This window comes from Ovis aries, chromosome 10 (genome assembly GCF_016772045.2).
Source record: "Ovis aries strain OAR_USU_Benz2616 breed Rambouillet chromosome 10, ARS-UI_Ramb_v3.0, whole genome shotgun sequence".
Lineage (NCBI taxonomy): Eukaryota > Metazoa > Chordata > Mammalia > Artiodactyla > Bovidae > Ovis > Ovis aries.
Genome location: NC_056063.1, coordinates 70,075,538 through 70,095,383, shown reverse-complemented (window position 1 = coordinate 70,095,383; position 19,846 = coordinate 70,075,538). Strand labels below are relative to the sequence as shown.

General features: G+C 39.2%; 1 protein-coding gene across 4 annotated transcripts in view; it reads left to right on the top strand.

Annotated features, from left to right (window-relative positions):
* LOC101106534 (ATP-binding cassette sub-family C member 4) overlaps positions 1-19,635 on the top strand; it is a 187,861-nt gene extending 168,226 nt beyond the window's left edge. For all 4 annotated transcript variants that reach the window (XM_042254988.2, XM_042254987.2, XM_027973709.3 and 1 more), the window contains 5 exons: positions 1,956-2,045; positions 5,754-5,926; positions 6,352-6,457; positions 11,083-11,217; positions 17,815-19,635. In XM_042254988.2, the coding sequence (XP_042110922.1) occupies positions 1,956-2,045; positions 5,754-5,926; positions 6,352-6,457; positions 11,083-11,217; positions 17,815-17,922 (612 nt within the window). In that variant the 3' untranslated portion in view covers positions 17,923-19,635. The remainder of the gene's footprint in view (positions 1-1,955; positions 2,046-5,753; positions 5,927-6,351; positions 6,458-11,082; positions 11,218-17,814) is intronic.
* Positions 19,636-19,846: the final 211 nt, after the last annotated feature.

The following is a 19,846-nucleotide window of genomic DNA, read 5'->3' as shown; positions in this document are numbered from 1 at the left end:
GGGATTATCAATTTACCAAACTAAATGCTGTGATTCAGCGTGGCCATTTTTGGGTCACACACCTAATATGAACTCATGTCATATTCATAACAAAGGAAAAAATTACTATTGAATATGGCACAAAGGATGACAACTGACTTTAAACCTTGATGAAAAACAGATTGGAAACTAATGCTTCATTTAAAATACTACGTTGTACAAGAGTGTTTGTTCTTCAACTGTACTGTGCCAGCTACTTTTTATTAAAGTGAAAGAAAAAGAAAGAAAGTGAAGTCGCTCAGTCGTGTCTGACTCTTTTGCGACCCCATGGACTGTAGCCTACCAGGCTCCTCTGTCCATGGGATTTTCCGGGCAATAGTATTGGAGTGGATTGCCATTTCCTTCTCTATGGGATCTTATTAAGTGAGGTTTAATTTTGTTCCTTCAGAAAAAAAGAGTCTTAGCCTAATAAATGTTAGTGTATATTTATATGAAGCTTGTAGGTCCTACCATAAATCTCTACACTGAAGTGTTCGTTACAACGCTTATTTATATGATTATTAACTTTGTTGGTTATAAGTGGGTACTTTAATAATAATATCTGTCAGAAATGATCATTAATCTGACCCTTGTCTGCCCTTGGAGTATGTGTCTACTGTGAACACTGTTGGTACCTTTTGAAGCTAATATAATGGTTTCGTATTTGGTGGATGAAAGTAGAGTGAGTAGAAACCAAAATGAACACCACACATAAAATATATTGACATACTAAAACAGACACTGTTCACAAATTGCCTGCTGTCTTTATAGCTTCAATCAGTTAGTGTTCTGGTACATCATTCTTTTCATTCCACAAGTTTTGATGGAAATTTTACTGATTTTGAAATATGTTTTTGACATGTCATAGCAAGCAGAAATATTCTTATGTACAAAACAATTGTTTTTCATCCATTGCTGCTAAATAAACAATAGATGCTGCCAAGTATATCCTCTGAGAGGAATAGTATGGACTTAGGTGAGCACCCTTATAGCATTGTGAGATAGTTAATTTCTTTTCTTTTTTGTGACAATCAACAGTGGACTGGTGATAATTAGCAGAACCCCCCTGAGGCCAATAGCGTGTCTGAGAGTTAACACTTAGCGTAAATCAACTACAGGCCTTGGTCAAAGGTTCAGAAGTGAAGGATCCTTCTTTCTGCAAAGAATCTCATTTTAGTCCCCTAGTATTTGGAAAGACTTATTCACTTTAACAAGATTTCCAAGGAGAAGTTGTTGAAGGAAGTGACAGTGGAGCGAGGCCCTTGTTACGAAATCTGTGATTGAACTTCAAATGCGGTCCCCTTTCCTTTTCTCCTAAACCACCCAAACCATCATTCCCAAACTTATTGGTCCTGTGGGACCTTTCATTGCTCAAGGAAGGAAGGTAGGTCTGTCTTTTTGTAAAAAAACAAAAGTATTTATTCATTCTATTTGGCTGTGCCGTGGCTTTGTTGCAGCACACAGGATCCTTAGTTGCAACATGTGAGATTCTAGTTCCCAGACCAGGGATTGAACCCTGACCCCCTGAATTGGGAGCTCTGAGTCTTGGCCACTGGTCCACCAGGCACTTGCAAAAAGTCTTGTCTTTCAAAACCAGTTTATTCCATAGATTAGCTTAAGTAATGACTCTAGAGTATAATATGAAAAGTAGGTCACTTCATCAAAACATCTTGGGACTGCCCTAGTGGGCCTGGGGTAAAGAATCTGTCTTACAATGCATGGGATGTGGTTTCAATCTGCAGTTTAGTAACTAGCATCCCATATGGCTTGGAGCAGCTAAGCCCTCATGCCACGTGACACAGCAAAGGTCCCAAAACCTTGTTATTAATGATTATAATGAATGTTGGGTTTGTTTGAATTTAAATTATTTTCTGTAAGCATTTGTGTAAGATAAAAATAGTTTACAGAAATAACAGTTCCTATTTTGCGATATATAGGAACCTGTTTTATTCACTGGAACAATGAGGAAGAATCTGGATCCCTTCAGTGAGCATTCAGATGAGGAACTGTGGAATGCCTTAGAAGAGGTAATTTATGTAACGTAATTAACATCTTAACGTCAGTTCCTATGTGTGTGCAGTTATAGCATTGCAGGTAATCAATGGGATCCTATCAGTTTAACAGACTTTGTTTACCTCCTAGGAGAATGTTGATGACATAGGTGCGTTTAAAATGTGTGTATTAATTGATAATGAAAACTGGCAGTAAAATGCCTCATACTTTTTGGCTTTTTCCCTAGAACCCAAAGCAACTAGATAACGTGGTTTTGTCCTTAGCAGAGCACTGAACTAGAAGTTAACATTAGGGGGTCAAATTCTACTAGTGACCTAGTGAATTAATATCCTAACTACCCTGCAATATGCTACTGGAGATCAGTGGAGAAATAACTCCAGAAAGAATCAAGGGATGGAGCCAAAGCAAAAACAACACCCAGTTGTGAACGTGACTGGTGATAGAAGCAAGGTCTGATGCTGTAAAGAGCAATATTGCATAGGAACCTGGAATGTTAGGTCCATGAATCAAGGCAAATTGGAAGTGGTCAAACAGGAGATGGCAAGAGTAAACGTCGACATTCTAGGAATCAGCGAACTAAAGTGGACTGGACTGGGTGAATTTAACTCAGATGACCATTTTATCTACTACTGTGGGCAAGAATCCCTTAGAAGAAATGGAGTAGCCCTCATAGTCAACAAGAGAGTCCAAAATGCAGTACTAGGAAACAATCTCAAAAACGACAGAATGATCTCTGTTCGTTTAATACTGTGGTAATCTAAGTCTATGCCCCTTCCAGTAATGTTGAAGAAGCTGAAGTTGAACAGTTCTATGAAGACCTACAAGACCTTCTAGAACTAACACTCAAAAAAGATGTCCTTTTCATTATAGGGGACTGGAAGCAAAAGTAGGAAGTCAAGAAACACTTGGAGTAACAGGCAAATTTGGCCTTAGAGGACAGAATGAAGCAGGGCAAAGGCTAAGAAAGTTTTGCCAAGAGAACGCACTGGTCATAGCAAACACCCTCTTCCAACAACACAAGAGAAGACTCTACACATGGACATCACTAGATGGTCAACACCGAAATCACATCAATTACATTCTTTGCAGCCAGAAATGGAGAAGGTCTATGCAGTCAGCAAAAACAAGACCAGGAGCTGACTGTGACTCAGATCATGAACTCCTTATTGCCAAATTCAGACTTAAATTGAAGAAAGTAGGGAAAACCTAGTGGTATGACCATTCAAGTATGACCTAGGTCAAATTCCTTATGATTATACAGTGAAAGTGAGAAATAGATTGCCATGAAGTGATGGGACCAGATGCCATGATCTTAGTTTTCTGAATGTTGAACTTGAAGCCAACTTTTCCGCTCTCCTCTTTCACTTTCATCAACAGGCTCTCTAGGTCTTCTTCACTTTCTGCCGTAAGAGTGGTGTCATCTGCATATCTGAGGTTATTGCTATTTCTCCTGGCAATCTTGATTCCGTCTTGTGCTTCCTCCTGCCCAGTGAAAGAGGAGTGTGAAAAAGTTGGCTTAAAGCTCAACATTCAGAAAACTAAGATCATGGCATCCAGTCCCATCCCTTCATGGCAAATAGATGGGGAAACAGTTGGAACAGTGACAGACTTTATGTTTTGGGGCTGTAAAATCACTGCAGATGGTGATTGCAGCCATGAAAGCAAAAGACGCATACTCCTTGGAAGGAAAGTTACGACCAACTTAGCATATTAAAAAACAGAGACATTTATTTTCCAAAAAAGGTCCAACTAGTCAGGGCTATGGTTTTGCCAGTAGTCATGTATGGGTATGAGATTTGGACTATAAAGGAAGCTGAGCATCGAAGAATTGATGCTTTTGAACTGTGGTGTTGAAAAAGACTCTTGAGAGTCCCTTGAACTGCAAGGAGATCCAACCAGTCCATCCTAAAGGAGACCAGTCCAGGGTGTTCATTGGAAGGACTGATGTTGAAGCTGAAACTCTAATACTTTGGCCCCCTGATGCGAAGAGCTGACTCATTCGAAAAGACCCTGATGCTGGGAAAGGTTGAAGGCAGGAGGAGAAGGGAACGACAGAGGATGAGATGGTTGCATGGTGTCACCGACTCTATGGACATAAGTTTGGGTGGACTACGGGAGTTGGTGACAGACAGGGAGGCCTGGCGTGTGGCAGTCCACGAGGTCGCAAAGAGTCGGACACAGCTGAGCGACTGAACTGAACTGAACCCTTCAACATTCATTTTATTCCTCTTTTCTCAGGTAATATCTATTCAGTGTGGGCAATAGTAGTTTTTTATTAACTGAAATATAAATGAAATCATGGTAATAAAATGCTGCGAAGTTTCAGAAAACTTTCTGCAGAATGGTAAATCACACATTTGGATTGTGATAATTATTTATTGGGAGTTATGTCATTTTAATGCTGCAACATGAATACAGGTAACAGAAGAAGCCTGGTGCTTTTGCTCAGTTTTTATATGGATAGGTTCATTTCTAGAAGATTTTCTATTATTTGTGTTTGACTTTACACCACTTCCTTGAATTTCCTTACCCTTGCATGAAAAAGATTTTGACTATTAGGGTGCTAATGGTTTGTATATTTTAATACTAATTATTTTTCTATATTTGCCCTAGTTCTAAAGTTGATAAGCTACTTATGGCAGAAACTCTTTCTAGCTTTCTAAACCATATAGAGGTTCTTAAAACCTCATGTGACCTAGCCTCAGTTTTTTGCTTTTAAAAAGTAAGGGCTTAATAGTTACTGAATAGTTGCTTGATCTCTTAATTTCAGAAAAGTGTGGTTTATTTCCTTAAAAAAAAATCATATTTTTGTCATTGTTGTACAAATCTCAGTGAGCAGTTGCTCACATTGTGTTTTGAATGTATACCTTTTGTCATTTATTGTCACTCTTCCAAGCTCTGAAATCTGCAATTTATACAGATTGGATTTGACTCTGAGCATTTTGATTCTGAGGTGTCACAATTTCCTGCCAGGAATTCTAGTTTCTGAAAGCAGATCATCTTTGGCAGTCACATTTTTTTTCTTTTTAGTTTTGTAATGCTGGTTAATCTTATAACAATAGATTGAACACTATCCACTCCCATAGGCTGGGTAAATAAAATGTTATGTTGTGTCTTGTGTTTCACAAGATTTCCATTCACTATGAAACTTTCATGACATTGAAGTTAAACAGCCTTGAGTGGCCTAGTAGTATAGTGTTAAACTTGGGAAAGAAGCCCCGTGAATAGGCTTACGGGTTACAGCTGTACAGTTAGTCATTGTTTGAATTTTTTTTTAACTTTCAGACCTTCGAAAATGAATTTTTCATAGGATTATGTCTTTAGAGAACCATACTTCCTGCAGGAATTAAAAACTTTTTTTGTTTCCCTCTGTTGAGTTCTGACTCCACTGCAGAATGTAGTTTGGGAAACTTGAGTCAGCCATAAAGATCCCGTTTAGATCACAATGAGAGAAATAGCTTCATTTTTTGAGAGACTTTCTGAAGTAGTCCCTAGGGGAGGTTCCCAGTAGGTGTCCTGTGGCAGGATCGGTCACGAGACCTTTGTGTCCTTCACTGACTGCACTGTTGTCCTTGGTGATATGAAGGCGCTCTCCCCATCTCCTGGCCTTACATGTAAGATATGTAAGGCGTCCTGATGACCTCAAAGCACTGATGTCTCAGAGGCTTGTCGGCTTTAGTAGCAGTTCCTTCAGGAAAGGGTCCTTCTTTCTGTATCCACAGGTGCAACTGAAGGAGGCCATCGAAGATCTTCCTGGTAAAATGGATACCGAATTAGCAGAATCCGGATCAAACTTTAGCGTTGGACAGAGACAACTGGTGTGCCTTGCCAGGGCTATCCTCAGGAAAAATCGGATATTGATTATTGACGAAGCCACGGCCAATGTGGATCCAAGGTACAGAGCTTTGGCCCCTGAAATTGAAATGTGAAATTTAAATGTGGTGAAAGGAAAAAAAAACTAATGTTGTTGAGAAATGTTCTAAGTACTCTCTTTTGCCCACATTTGTCTGTTGATCACATTAATTTTAGAAAACAGAAAGAAACCAAAATGTGTTAATGTTGTTATGAAGCATCCTAAGAGAGCTTCATTTCTAATCCAGCTCCTGATAGTTTCAGGAAGGTTCTAAGGAAGACTGTTTTACATTGTTTTACAAAAAGTCTTTTAAAGAGACTTTTTTCTACTCAGTTTTTGATGAGCAAGATTATGTCTTAAAGTATTGCTTTTTTAAAAGTCTTATGAAATTATTATATGGTAATTTTTTCTGAAGTCTGCTCTTTCTGTCTTTACTGAACTAATAACTTCAACTTCTTTGTTTCTAGAACCGATGAGTTAATACAAAAAAAAATCCGTGAGAAATTTGCCCACTGCACAGTGCTTACCATAGCACACAGATTGAATACTATCATTGATAGTGACAAGATAATGGTAAGACACTCTCCTGTGTTATTTCAGTTATTTCCATTTATGTTCCATTTTTCAATGTATCTTTCCATGTAAAACAGTAATGTCCAATTAGTTAGTTTTTCCTCTTATTCTTGACAGTAACTCAAGTATGGACCCACACTTTTAGAATGTGCTATTAAATAATATATCTAGTAACTTCATATTTTCATATTAAAAGTTTGTTGGAATTGTTATTCTTCATTGAGATGAAAAACCAGAAAAATAATTCAAATGCTAGGCAAGGCTTCAAATTTCAGTGTTCAGGAACACAGTCATTTCCCCTATGTCACAGAATTTTTTTCCTGGATTTTTGGATTCCCTTAATCATAAAATTAGCCTTTTATTTAGACTGCCTAGAAGTTGTCAGGTTAGATTGCAGAATATCTCAGCTTTTGGAATATTCACAACATTTCCTGAGGGGAATCTTTGAGAAAAGGCCTAGTGAGAAAAACAAAGCATTTCAACAAATAGCATCTAATTTAGGAAATCTTTTACATAGGAATTGGAGGCATGGAAAAATAAAAGATACACTGTGCTAATGATGTTAGTTAGCAATTATCTAGGTTAGACCTCCAGACATTGCTCTCATAATTTTGCCCTCTCTAAAATTGGTGGTAGCAATGGAAATGGTGAGATGGTTGGATTTGGGATCGAGAAGGACATGGAGCCAAGTGGACTATGTAATGGATTGAACATGGGATCTGAGGAAAGAGAGGGAGGAGTCGATGTTGGTGTCTAGGTGTGGAGACTGAGCATCTGGGTGAATGGGGAAGATGGAGAGGAAGGGAAACGCAAGGATTCTCTTTGAAGCCTCTCACCTTTGCGATGACTGAACTTGTTTTCCGTGGTTGACCTTGCCCTTCACTGTGGAGCTCCCCTTCCCACTCCTGTGTTGGGTGACCTTCAGTTTAGGGCTCCTGGTTGGGTCATCAGTGATGTGTCGGGAGGTCCCATGGGGAAATGTCAACTTGGCCACTTACTTACATCGTGGTCTGAGCTGGTGGCAGTTGCTGACTCCTCTGGTAGGCTGGGCAGGATTAGACTTCATGGGACCTAAGAGATGCGCATATTGCAGCTTCAGAGGTGGGGTATTGTCCTCTGTGCTCCACCCACCCCAGATTTAAACCTTGTGTTTTGTTCTAGAACTTCTGATTACCAGTCAACTTGTCAATTTGGCAAAAAAGAAACACCATAAATAATGTTCTTTCTCAAAGCTTTCATTTTTGAGACAGTTTTTTTCTTGTGATTTGGAAATATAGGCATACTTTGCTTAACTGTGCTTTGCAGATGTTGTAGTTTTTACAAATTGATGGTCTGTGGCAACCCTAAGTCGAGAAAGTCTATCGAGTCCATTTTCCAGTTGCATGTGCTTATTGCTCCATGTCTCTGTGTCACCTTTTGGTAACTTTCAGCACTATTTCCCATTCACTACTTTCACTATCATATTTGTTATGGTGATCTGTGATCACTTATCTTTGATATTATTAGTCTCTCTTGCTGAAGGCCCTGATGATGGTTAGCAAGTTTTGGGCAATGAAATATTTTTAAATTAAGGCAGACTTTATCCTGTTGCAGGCTTGCTAGGCTACAGCGTAGTGTGAACATAACTTCTATACACCCTGGGAAACCAGAATATTTGAGTGCCTCACTTTATCGTGATAGTCACATCTTCATCGTGTTCTAGAAATGAATTCATTTATTCTCTAGAATGAATTCAGAGAATTCATCCTAAAAATGAATTCTCTGAGGGATGCCCCCACCTGTGTCCTTTGCAGAAAGTATTCCTTTCCAGAAAGTATACTTTCTGGAAATTTTTCCAGGAAGTGTTCCTAAAGCTTTAATGTAGACATAAAGACAAGTCAATCTGCTAGAAAGCCCAGTGCTCCAGAGAGTGGGCGGCCAGCCTCAGTCGGGGAGGGGCTGGGGAAGTGACAGATGCTGATGAAGGGCAGAGCCAACCATGTTGTCACCATAAAGTCGTGTAATTACAAGCGCTTACGGTATAATAATCACATTTTGTTGCACTGGTGAATACTTCTGCACAAAGACGGATGGATATGGTTTTGTTTAATATAAGTACATCAAGCAGAAGGCTTGTTGGGAAACAACTGTGACCTAATTAATAGCTTTGTTTATGTGTTGACTCTCCAAAGGGATTTACCCAGTTTTGGTTCATTAAGCACCACTAATGTGTTAGGCTAAGAATTCTATTTTACAAAGATGTTCTCTCAATTTTAAGTTTATTAAACATGATGGAGTCATAATGACAGCTAATGTAATCTTCCTTACTTTCTCTGTTGTCGAAAAACAGTGGAGCAAGACAGACAAATGAGAAATCCCCTTTCTTCTACAACTCAGCACTATCTCTACATTAAAGGCCCCTTCCTGTACTGTTTAGGATTAGCTGGTTGCTTGTGACCTGTTTTGTCTTCAGCCAGTAGCACAGCTTTTCCCTCCAATCCTTACACAGTCCAGTCTTCAGATCACCCCAGATTCTCCCTGGAAACATGAGCAAAGTTGGCATATGAAAATCTACTATTGGCCTAACGGTATTGTTGCCATGTTAAATATTTTCAGTGTCTGCAGTTAGAGAATTTTTTGGAAATCTATGATGACGGACCAAAAACAAGAGCCAATAAACTCAGATCCCACCTCTTCTGTTTGTAGGCAATCTTATGGTTTTTATATTCTTTGCTTTTCTTCATCAATTCAAGCTTTGTTTTAATAAGGTTTTCCTAGTAACTGAAAACCAGGAACTATTGTCGCATGTTCACTTGGATTTGTCACTGCCCCCCCACCCCCCCCCCCCCCCAAAAACTGCCCTTATGCACAATCATTACATTGCTAATACTTTTAAGGGTCAAATAGATCTTTCTGCCTTTTATATTGTTAATCCTATTACTTTTTTTCTGCCTTTCCCTTTTTTAGATATTCAGCAGTGCTGAGAACTACTATCTCAGTGGCATGTGTTTTAGGCAATATGAAAGAAAATGGAAAGATTTAGTATTCATTCAAATTTGAATAAAGTAGAACGTTAGGAAAATATTAATATTAGTGATTTCCACTGAAAAATATATAGTTCTTATAGCCAGAGAACTCATTTCTACCAACTCAGAGGTGGTGATTCTTAAAAGTTGTGGCTTTTGAAGAATGTGAAGCTCTTCATTGTGTGAAGTAATTTGATATGTATACTTAGTCTCTGGCGTGAGAGAGACCTATGTTTTAAAATTGCATTTTTTTCCTTCAACATCAGGAAGAATGGTTATGCTCTATAATGCTATACTTAAGTAAAATTACACATTCAGGGCATATAAATTGGCATGTCAAATTATAGGACCTTTTAATAATTATGTAGATGTAACAGATTCATTTATTTTTGAACTCTTTTGTGAGGCCTGCTCTTAGCAGGTATTCCCAGTAGTAAACAAAAGTTTAACAGGAAAATGGCCTTTATGAGACTTAATAAAATGTTTGCGATTAAATATCCCGGGACAGAGTTAAGTGCAATACCTAGGTGTGGAAAAACAACCTGTGTCCTGCTTAGCGTCTCAGCGTATTCTCCGAAGATGCATTTACTCTAAATATGACCTAAATGAAGAACTAAGTACCACTTAACATCAGAACTGTTTTCCTAGGTACGTCATTTGGGCCAATGGCTTCAGACTCTTCCTTCCCTCTGAAACCATTAAGCAAAGCCACTAATAAGCAGAAAGGCAGAGTTAACAGCCCCTTCCTCCACCTTTCAGTTTCTAATTAGTGGACATATTAATGAGCAGTAAAATGCCCGAAAGGCTGGCAGCTGAAGAAAGAACAAGAAGCAAGGAGAGATAATTTGCGACAACAAATTCCGATGCTCGGGAATTCAGATTGGCCTGTCCTCATGTGCTGTGCATGCAGTGATCGCTGGAATTTGGAGCTGTTTCTTAATTGCTTCTTTAGTCTCATCCAAAGATAGAAAATTGGATTTCTAGAGATTTGTTTCTGTGCTGAGCAATTCAGCTAAAGCTGTTGAGGTAGCAGCTCTTTTTGCCAGCCTTTCACTCAGAGCAATAAGCTACAGCCAAAGTCAGCACCTGAAATATTCCATGAACCCAAGGAAATTCCAGAAGCATTTGATTTTTGTCCCCCAATGTTGCTCGGGTTCTGTGAAACCAACGTGGAGGTAATTAATTTGCTGTCAGGTCACTGCCATCAGTTTATATGACATCAACCTACTTTGTAGCTAGATTGAGTTTGATTTTCTTGAATGAAGAAATTTCCCAACTCTGTGTATCTGTATAAACAGCCTTCAAAGCTCAGAGTCTGAGAGCTAGAAGCACTTACTAATGATAACAATCCCATGGGGCAGAATATAATATGCCGAGTGCAAGTAATCATAGTCTGAAACTTTCATTTTCTTCCTTTAACATTATAATAATAAAAGGTCGGGTTAGGCCTTTGTCTGTCTAGTAAAACAGGGTAATCAAACCGTTTAAACACCAGCCAGTGCTACCACCCAAATAGATTCTCTGTTCTCCCTGTCCTATCCCTTTCCGAAATATTGTCTGCATTATAATACGTTACTGCAAAACATTGTGTGCTAATGCTTTCTTTCTGCTGATCTACAGGTTTTGGATTCAGGGAGACTGAAAGAATATGATGAGCCGTATGTTTTGCTGCAAAATAGAGACAGCCTGTTTTATAAGATGGTGCAACAACTGGGCAAGGCCGAGGCCGCTGCCCTCACTGAAACAGCAAAACAGGTGAGCCCACTGCGGGGAGTTGTAATTAAAGTTCGTCTCCAAGGTTCACTCCTCAAATGCTCTGGCACCAGGGGTCTGGTAACAAGCACTCTGTGCCCTTTTCAATTACAAGCCTCCAGAGACAAAGCTTCATGACTAGGTCTTAAGAATACTTTTGAGGTGGAAGGCAGGGCTGCTGAGACTCTACAGCAGAGGTGGGGGAGGGGCCAGGATGTGCGCACACAAGTGAGATTTCGGATTGAACTGGCCACACGTTGGACTCTGGGTTCAGATTCTCAGGGAACACAGAATAGTTTCATTTTGCAGACCCTTTACATTCATTCTGATTGGTGCTCAGCACATTTGTGTTGCAAGTGCTGTTGAGGAATATCCTGGAAATTTGAGCGTTGGAGGAGAAAAAAAATGGAATGTTGTTTATCAGTCTAGAAAGATTTAGTGGGGAAATGTGTGGATCACTTCTGTTTTCTAATCTGTAAGGGAAACTCCTCCATCGTATGTCACTTTCTTCCTGATTCTTCAGTGTTTAGAATTAGGTCCATTTGCCCCGCCACCACCCCCCACCCGCACCCCTTACCTCCCCACCCTATGCTTCCTTTTCTTTCTAGAAGATGAAACTATCATCAGGATAAGTCAGGATTCACAGTGCCTTCACACTGTGGACTGAGTTCTCTGTCGTTGTTTTATCTCATTCATCCTCTTGGAAATGAAGACCAGTACCTGGGCAGGGTCCCCAAGCTGGCTAAAGAGTTTGGGGACAACAGAGACTGTGTTCTGAACTTTTCCTACTTACTTATATTGTATGCAAATATAGAGAAACTGTACTCAGAGCGCTTTATTTTCTTATCCCTGAAATTTCACGTCACGAAACACTTTGATCCACTAGAATGTCTCCCAGTTAGAACTTCCTGCTAAGATCCCATCATCCTCCTGGGAGTCCCTGTGTAATCTTGTCACGAAACAGCCAGAAATCTCACTTTCTTTCACTTTCTACAGAAAGACAGACATAAATACATATCCTGATTCCCATCCCAGTTGGGTATTTTCTTGACATCATTTCTGCATATATACCTGGTCCTCGTAAGAGAACAGGCTGTCGGATTGTCAACTTTTAATATGTAAAAGCATCAGAAATCAATACACACTTCGGAGCTGTTACACCAAGAGGATTAGCCTGAATCAACAAGCTTTTTACTCTGACAGAATTCATTCATTTGAAAACAAAACTCAACATCCGCGAAAGGGTTCTTCCAAGTCACGTTTTCTTCACTTCGTTGATTATCTGAAAATGTTGGTACAGGCAAGCTGAATCACTGTCTGATGGACACTTTTAGATGATCCATGAAATAGTAAAGAAAGTACCTGTTACTACATAAAGTTAAATGGTGCATTAGTTTGCTAGGAGTGCCATAGGAGAAGCACAGCGTAGGCAACTTAACAGAAACATATTTTTCACAGCCGTGGGGGCTGGAAGTCTGAGGTCAAGGTGTCGGCAGGGGAGGCTTCCCCTGAGGTCTCTCTCCTTGGTTTGGGGATGCCGTCTTCTCTCTGTGTCTCACATGGTCTTCCCTCTGTGTGCCTGTGTCCTGATCTCCTCTTCTTATAAGGACTGCAGTCTGGGGGTTAGGACCCACCTGTATGACTTCATTATAACTGAATCACCCCTTTAAAGACCCTGGCTCCAAATAAAATGACATTCTGGCAGACTGGTGGATTTAGGACTTCAACATGTAAAATTGGAGAGGACCCAGTTCATCACATAACAAAGGATTACTGCCTGTCATTCATTTTTTTCTGTGATGAAGCAGACCTGATTGAGGGTCTGTTTTTGTTTTTCTTTTTTTTTCTTCTCGTTTTGTTTTTTGAAGTTTCTGTGTTCCCAGTATGTAACAGAAATTACATATTATCTATTCATGTTATTACCAGATAACAACCCAAAAGTTATGAAACATCATATCCTAGATCTAGAAGCCTGGACTAGCCTGAACAGATGGAGTTGGCACTTGCCAGCCATGTAGCCTTGTGTCCCCCCAGGTCTCTGAGCCTCAGGTCCTCCTCACCTGTGTGTAGGGCAGGGATTACAGCCCTGCCAGCTTCTTCCCTTTTTACAGGGATCAGATGAGAGAGCAGATGCTTACGTGCTATGAAAATACAGAGTGTTTTGTAATATGAAAGTGGGATCACTTTTTAAAAGGATGTATATTGAACCGTTACCTCCCAGCAATAAGAACGTGTGCCCGCAGTTATTCTGAGTAGCATCAGAAAATAGTTAAATTTTATTTTTAATAATCAGTTTTTAAAGAAATGATATGTCTAATGCTACAAAATTCAAAAATCTTACATTTTAAAATCTTAACGTTTTAAAATTTTATTTATAAAATCACTTCGTAAATTAAAAAGTCACTTTACCATTCCTGTCATTACAGGGCTCCTCCCCCAGGGTGGAGCCCCAGTACCATTTTTGACTATTCTGTTGACTTGTTCTGTGTACCAGTAAGAACTTGTGCATATGTGGCCTTCCTGTTTTTAAGCACAATAACTGTTCCTTTTTTCACTTAATATTACTATCTATGAGTATAGTTATCTCATTCTTTTAATGGCTTTTTTTTTTTTTTTTTTTGCTTTCTCTTTTCTAAACTTATTTTTAATTGAAGGATAATTGCTTTACAGTATTGTGTTGGTTTCAGCAGAATGTCAGCATGAATGAGCCATAGGTATACATAGGTCTCCTCCCTCTGGAGCCTCCCTCCCACCTCCCTCCCCACCCCACCCCTCTAGGTTGTTACAGATCCCCGATTTTCCATTCACTACTTTATCTTCTCTTTCACTTTGTCATGTTTCATCTTTTGTTACTATTGCATGTTTTCTTGTACTCAGAAATCTGTTGTTTACAGGTTGATTATCCTACTACATTTTCTTTTTAATATATTATTTTTTTCATAATATTTGTCTGTCCAGTGAGTATTTCTTTCATCCATCATGTGCTTATCCTATTCCTTTTCCCTTTTTTTTGTTTTGTTTTACAAACTGTATTACCTTTTTATTTATTATTCTTACTACTCACTTTTTAATTTTGTTATTTTAAGACCATATATTTGCTGGGTAGTTGTGGCTAGTGCTTCATTTCAGACTTAAGGGAATTCCCTGTGCTTTTAACATAGAAGCACTCCTCATGACCCAGATTAAGATTGAGCATGTGTGTGCTAGAGAGAAACTGAGAATATATAGTCATTTAGCCTGAACTTTTCCCTAACCTATAGAGTTGGGCAGCTACAATGCTGATTCTAGTTCAGAATCTCTCTTGTCCTGGGACCTCACCTAGGACATGCTTTAGGCAAAGACAGCGATTCTGTATGATTCCTTATTGGCACCTTGGAATTCACCAGGCAGTTGGAGATCTGCTGTCCCATCAGTTCTCAGATCTGCTCTCTTTAGGTACCTTTTGTCTGGCTGGCTGCAGCCCATTGGGTCCAGTTGCATAAGGCAGTTCATTCAGATATTTTTTCATTTGTGATTTCAGATCATTCCTGATTTCATCATATATTGGGCTTACTTGTTAATCTCCAGTGTCCTTGCTTCTGAGTGTGATTTCTGAGAGGATAAGAGAGGAAATCCAAAATTCTGTTAAATGAAGAAATCCTCTCTAATTCTCCAGATAACTTTGATAATACACCTGCCAGGAAGTATACTAATATTAGACCTGACTTAAAGATGAGGAGTTAGAGGGTAGCTGAGGTTAAACTAGGGCCGTGCAGGTCAGTGAGAATGAATGGACAGTCTTGACTCATAACTCTACATTTTTGAACCATCCGTTGCTGACCTTTAGCCATGCATGGGAGAGTTTATAGCTTTGTTTACAAGTTGGAGTTGAAATACTGTTTCAGCCTACATTGGACCTATAATGAACCAAACCAGAGTAGGACATGAAAAGTCTCAAGAAACCCAACACTCACTGGTCTTACGTTTTGCTTACCCTGAATTGAACTTTTTTGGCATTGTGTCTTTTTAATCTTCATTAAAACCATTTTGAGCTGGTAGTATTTTTCCTCAGATGAAGAAATTGAGGCAGAAGGGCCTAAGTAACTTATCAAAGTCACAGGTTAGAAAGTGTTAAGTCTTTTAATTACCTTTCTGCCTCCTGAAATTGAAAGTCGTTCAGTTGTGTCCAACTCTTTGTGACCCCATGGACTGTATAGTCCATGGAATTCTCCAGGTCAGAATACCGGAGTGGGTAGCCTTTCCCTTCTCCAGGGGATCTTCAAAGCCCAGGAATCGGGCCCAGGTCTCCTGCATCGAAGGCAGATTCTTTACCATCTGAGCCACCAGGGAAGCCCAAGAATACTGGAGTGGGTAGCCTTTCCCTTCTCCAGGGGATCTTCAGAACCCAGGAGTTGAACCAGGATCTCCTGCATTGCAGGTGGATCCTTTACCAGCTGAACTATGAGGGAAGCCCGGGATTACTGCCTCTTGGGTTACTATATTTATTGATTCAACTGTGTATTAACTGCAAGCCTGTCCCACTGTAACGATAAAATCAAAAGATTCACCAAGGGACTCCTAGATGTTTTCTTTTCATTGTTCAAACCAGATGCTGCTGCTACTTTCCGTGGGCTAAGGGGCCATGTCTCTGAGCGCCATTGTAATCACACCCAACATTTAGCTCACCCTGTTTTCATCCTGCAGTTTGTAGCCATCAATTAGTTCATATGAGGTAGGTCGTTGTCTCATTTCACAAATCAGGCAGCCGATGCGGAGAGAGCTTAAGTGATTTTTCCAGGGTCAGCAGTGGTCCCAGGAGAGAGTGAGAGGGTGAGACTGGGCTTTTCCATCCCAGGCTCAGCCCATCCACGAGGACTCTGCTAACAATCGTTCAATCATCTCAACTCCCTTCATAACCCACCCTGTGAAAAAGATGCTTTCTCTCACTCCTACTGTGAGTGTGGGCTCCACCAGGGTAACAGATGAGAGAAAAGTCAAACCAAGGAGGTTATGCACACAGGCAACTTCTTTTCATTTAGTTTCAAGTATTTTAGACCATGAAATGAAGACCATTTTGGTTAAAACTTGCTAATAATAAAATTTTTTAATAAAAAATGACATTGACAAGTCATTTGAAAAGAACCAGTTGATGGGGTGGTGTATCAAGCATTAGAAATTGAAACTAATTTCCTTTGAGGGAGCACTGCTTTTAGTTTTACTAACAGTATTGTACATAAATATATAACAACTCAAGTATGACAATTTTTTTTTAATTGAGGAAGATGAAATGCAGTTAGCCGCCCCCCCCCTTCCCCCCCGACCAAGACCCTTACTTTTCGATGCTTACATTATAATGGAAATAGCTTCAGATTTTACCCAGTGGGGTCCAACCATTCTTGGAGAATTTTTCTCTTCATGTGACATTTTAATATGTAGCATTTCATATGCAGTGTGGTTTTGAGATGGCAAGTATGCAAGCAATAAGAGAAAAAGAAAGTACAGCTAATAAGAAAGTAGGTGTCTCAGCTTTTCTGTTTCAACTATGAAGCCTACTATCTCGTGGTAACTTTGTTGATAGCAACCTTAGAGTGAGGTTTTGTAAGAATCATGTGTCTAAGCAACCCAGCACGTGACAAGAAATCAGCCTCAGATAGATGGTGCATTTTCTGTTTTTAAAGACTTAAACAAAACTTTTCACATTCTTCCTTGGAGGAAAAAAATTACTTTTGAAGCCCTTTTTCACCTAAACACATTTGGAGATAAGAGCTCACAAGTCTTGACATTATTTCATTTTGTTATGTGTATCCGTCAAGGAACCAAGATATGATACAGCTACTAAAAAGTGATGATTGTGGAACAGAGAAACTTGACAGCATTTCATTTCCTTTGTGTTCTGATTATACATTTATCAGAAAACCTGTATCTCTTCCAGTTCAGCTAGAAATTGGTAGAATTCAAGAACTCAAAGGCCTGGCAAAGAACTGTCATCTTATTTGGTATCATCTTACGTTTTAGAGAAGTTGCTTGGTTGAGTCATTGTTAAAGCTTTTGATTCTCTTTTCATTCTTGGGACCCACTATCCACAGATCACTTTCTATAGGCCCTATAACTGCTTTGCCGCACAAATTAAACGCCAGGATATTTCATACATATACGCCAGCGTTTCAATGCTTGTCAGTCAGAGTTTATAAAATATAGGGATTACAACCTGATATTAACATCCAAATCGATTGTGCTCATTTTATGTGTGAAAATGAGAAAGCCCCGTGCAGACGCTAGATTTCCCAGCCTCTTTGTCACCCTGTTTTTAATTTATCTCCAGGCTTTGAGTCAGTAAGATGATTTTGCTTATCAATTTAATGTACTGATAAAGCATATCTGTGGATCAGAATGATTAGAACTGTAGTGGATCTACAGGTTGTTTGGCATTAAGCCCAGCCCCACCGAGGGTTTTAATGGGGGCTACTTCCTCCACAGAATAAATACATCCCTGGTTTTTAATATTGTGTCTCCACTAGTGATATGATTGCTTCATATGAAAAGTGGACAGAGAAATGTGCTACCTTAGGGAGGAGGACTTGAAAACTTTTAAACATGTTTTTATACCTGTCCTTTTTTTAGGTGTACTTCAAGAGGAATTATCCAGATATTACTCACAATGGCCATGTGGTTATGAACGCTTCCAGTGGACAGCCCTCAGCCTTAACGATTTTTGAGACAGCACTGTGATTCTACCATGACATCAAGTCTGTTCCAGAGGCATTTTTCCAATAGTTTTTGCACTGTGTAAACTACATTTTACTTATTTTTATACCAGCAGCAGATATTTACACATAGAATATGTTAGTCTATTTGGGTTTTTTTCCTGCAACTTCACCCAGTGGTTTCAGGCTCCTAACAAAATTATTATTGTTATTTATGTTAATAGTATTTTTGTCTTATCTAAATCAGAGGTACAGGCCACCAGTAAAAGCTGTCTACCAGGTTTCGTGCCTTAAAGAGACTCCAGAGCCAAAGCACATTTTCTAAGGTGTAAGACAAAGTTGTCATAGATGTTTTTTACTGTCCCCAGACTACATATTCCTTTCCAGTTATATCAGGGATTCTGTTTACTTGAAGACTTTGTGAAAGTTGCCATTTTGCCTTACCACTTTCTTTGACATAAGTAGGATCCACTATTCCCCACCAAAGACCTCTAGTTAAGCTAGTACAAAATAGGGAAAACAAAAAATACACTTTAGTTGAAATTACAATAGGAGGCATTACGTAGGAGAGCCCCTCCTCCCCACCCCTCAAGGTAAATGAAGGTCAGTATTTCATTATATCTTCTAAAAGAGATGGGAGAGAAAGGAATGCTTTCAGAAAATTGCCATGCTATGGGGCTTTGATAATGACAGACATGTGAGTGATCATTGATCAGCTTCTAGAGTCCGTGGCTCTGACTTGATATACCTGTTGCAGTTTTAGCTTCAGCATGGTGATATTTCTAAAAGGCCATGCTGCTAACTGAAATTCCTGAGTATGTAGTGGTGATTTCATCTGGATTTCTCATGACGACTGACCCTCTGCTGACATAAGCCTTTTGGTTTAGCCATCATTGAAATGTTGTCTAAGTAGGATAGAAAGAGAGAACTAGAAAGTGAGAAAAATAGAAAGCCGTTGCCTACGTTGACTGTGTTTATGCCCTGTGCTCTCAGGATGCATCAGGAAGGTTCACGTTCATGAGCCTGCCCAGGTTAGTTTACTTCTGACCACTAATTGCACTTTGTCTAGGTCTTTCAGATCAGTAGATCAACAAACCAGAATACTTGTAGGACCTGCAGCACTTGATTTGAGCTGTAGGTCCTTAGCTTTTCTCCATGGTGGTGGGTATGGTATATTGAGGTCAAGTTACTAAAGTTACTGCCCTGGTTTTAAGTGTACTTTCATGACCTCTCAATAACCACCCTCAAATTGCATATATATATATGTATATGTGTGTGTGTGTATATATATATACATATACATATATATATATACATATATATATATATATATACATATATATATATATATGCTGTCTGATAGCTGGTATTTGGACTCTTTACCAGAGAGAAACAGATATTTCATAGAATCAAGCCTTAAAAACCACATACTCGGCAAACTACCCAAATACATTGAGTGTAGTTTGTATTTAGAAATAATACGGTTAATGTTTAGTCCCATAATTATGTAGTAGTCATGGTTCTTATTTCAGGAGACTGAAATGACAACAAGGATAATATTGAGGCTTGTTAAAATAGTGGAAATATTTGAAATGTATATGTATGTGTTTATTTGGTCTTTAGAGGTTTTTTGTTTTTAAAGGCAGTTAAATGTTTCTATTTTATTTCTTTTTTAATGGCATTGTAGACTTTTTCAATGAAACAAAATTTAGTTGAAATAAATGTTTTCATCTCCAAAGATCTGTGTTTTCGTTTTTAGAGGTCTGACTCATGTCCTTCCTATTGAAAGCTAGTGTGTTTCCTTAAGATCCATTCCAACTCTTCTAGGTTAAAAGTACACCAGATGCTCTATGCAGAGGTGGGTGTCACTGATTGAAACAGTTGCTACTGAAGTAAGCTCAGCTGTACCCTTTCCATTAAGGGAAAGTCATAGCTTATGTCCCAGGATT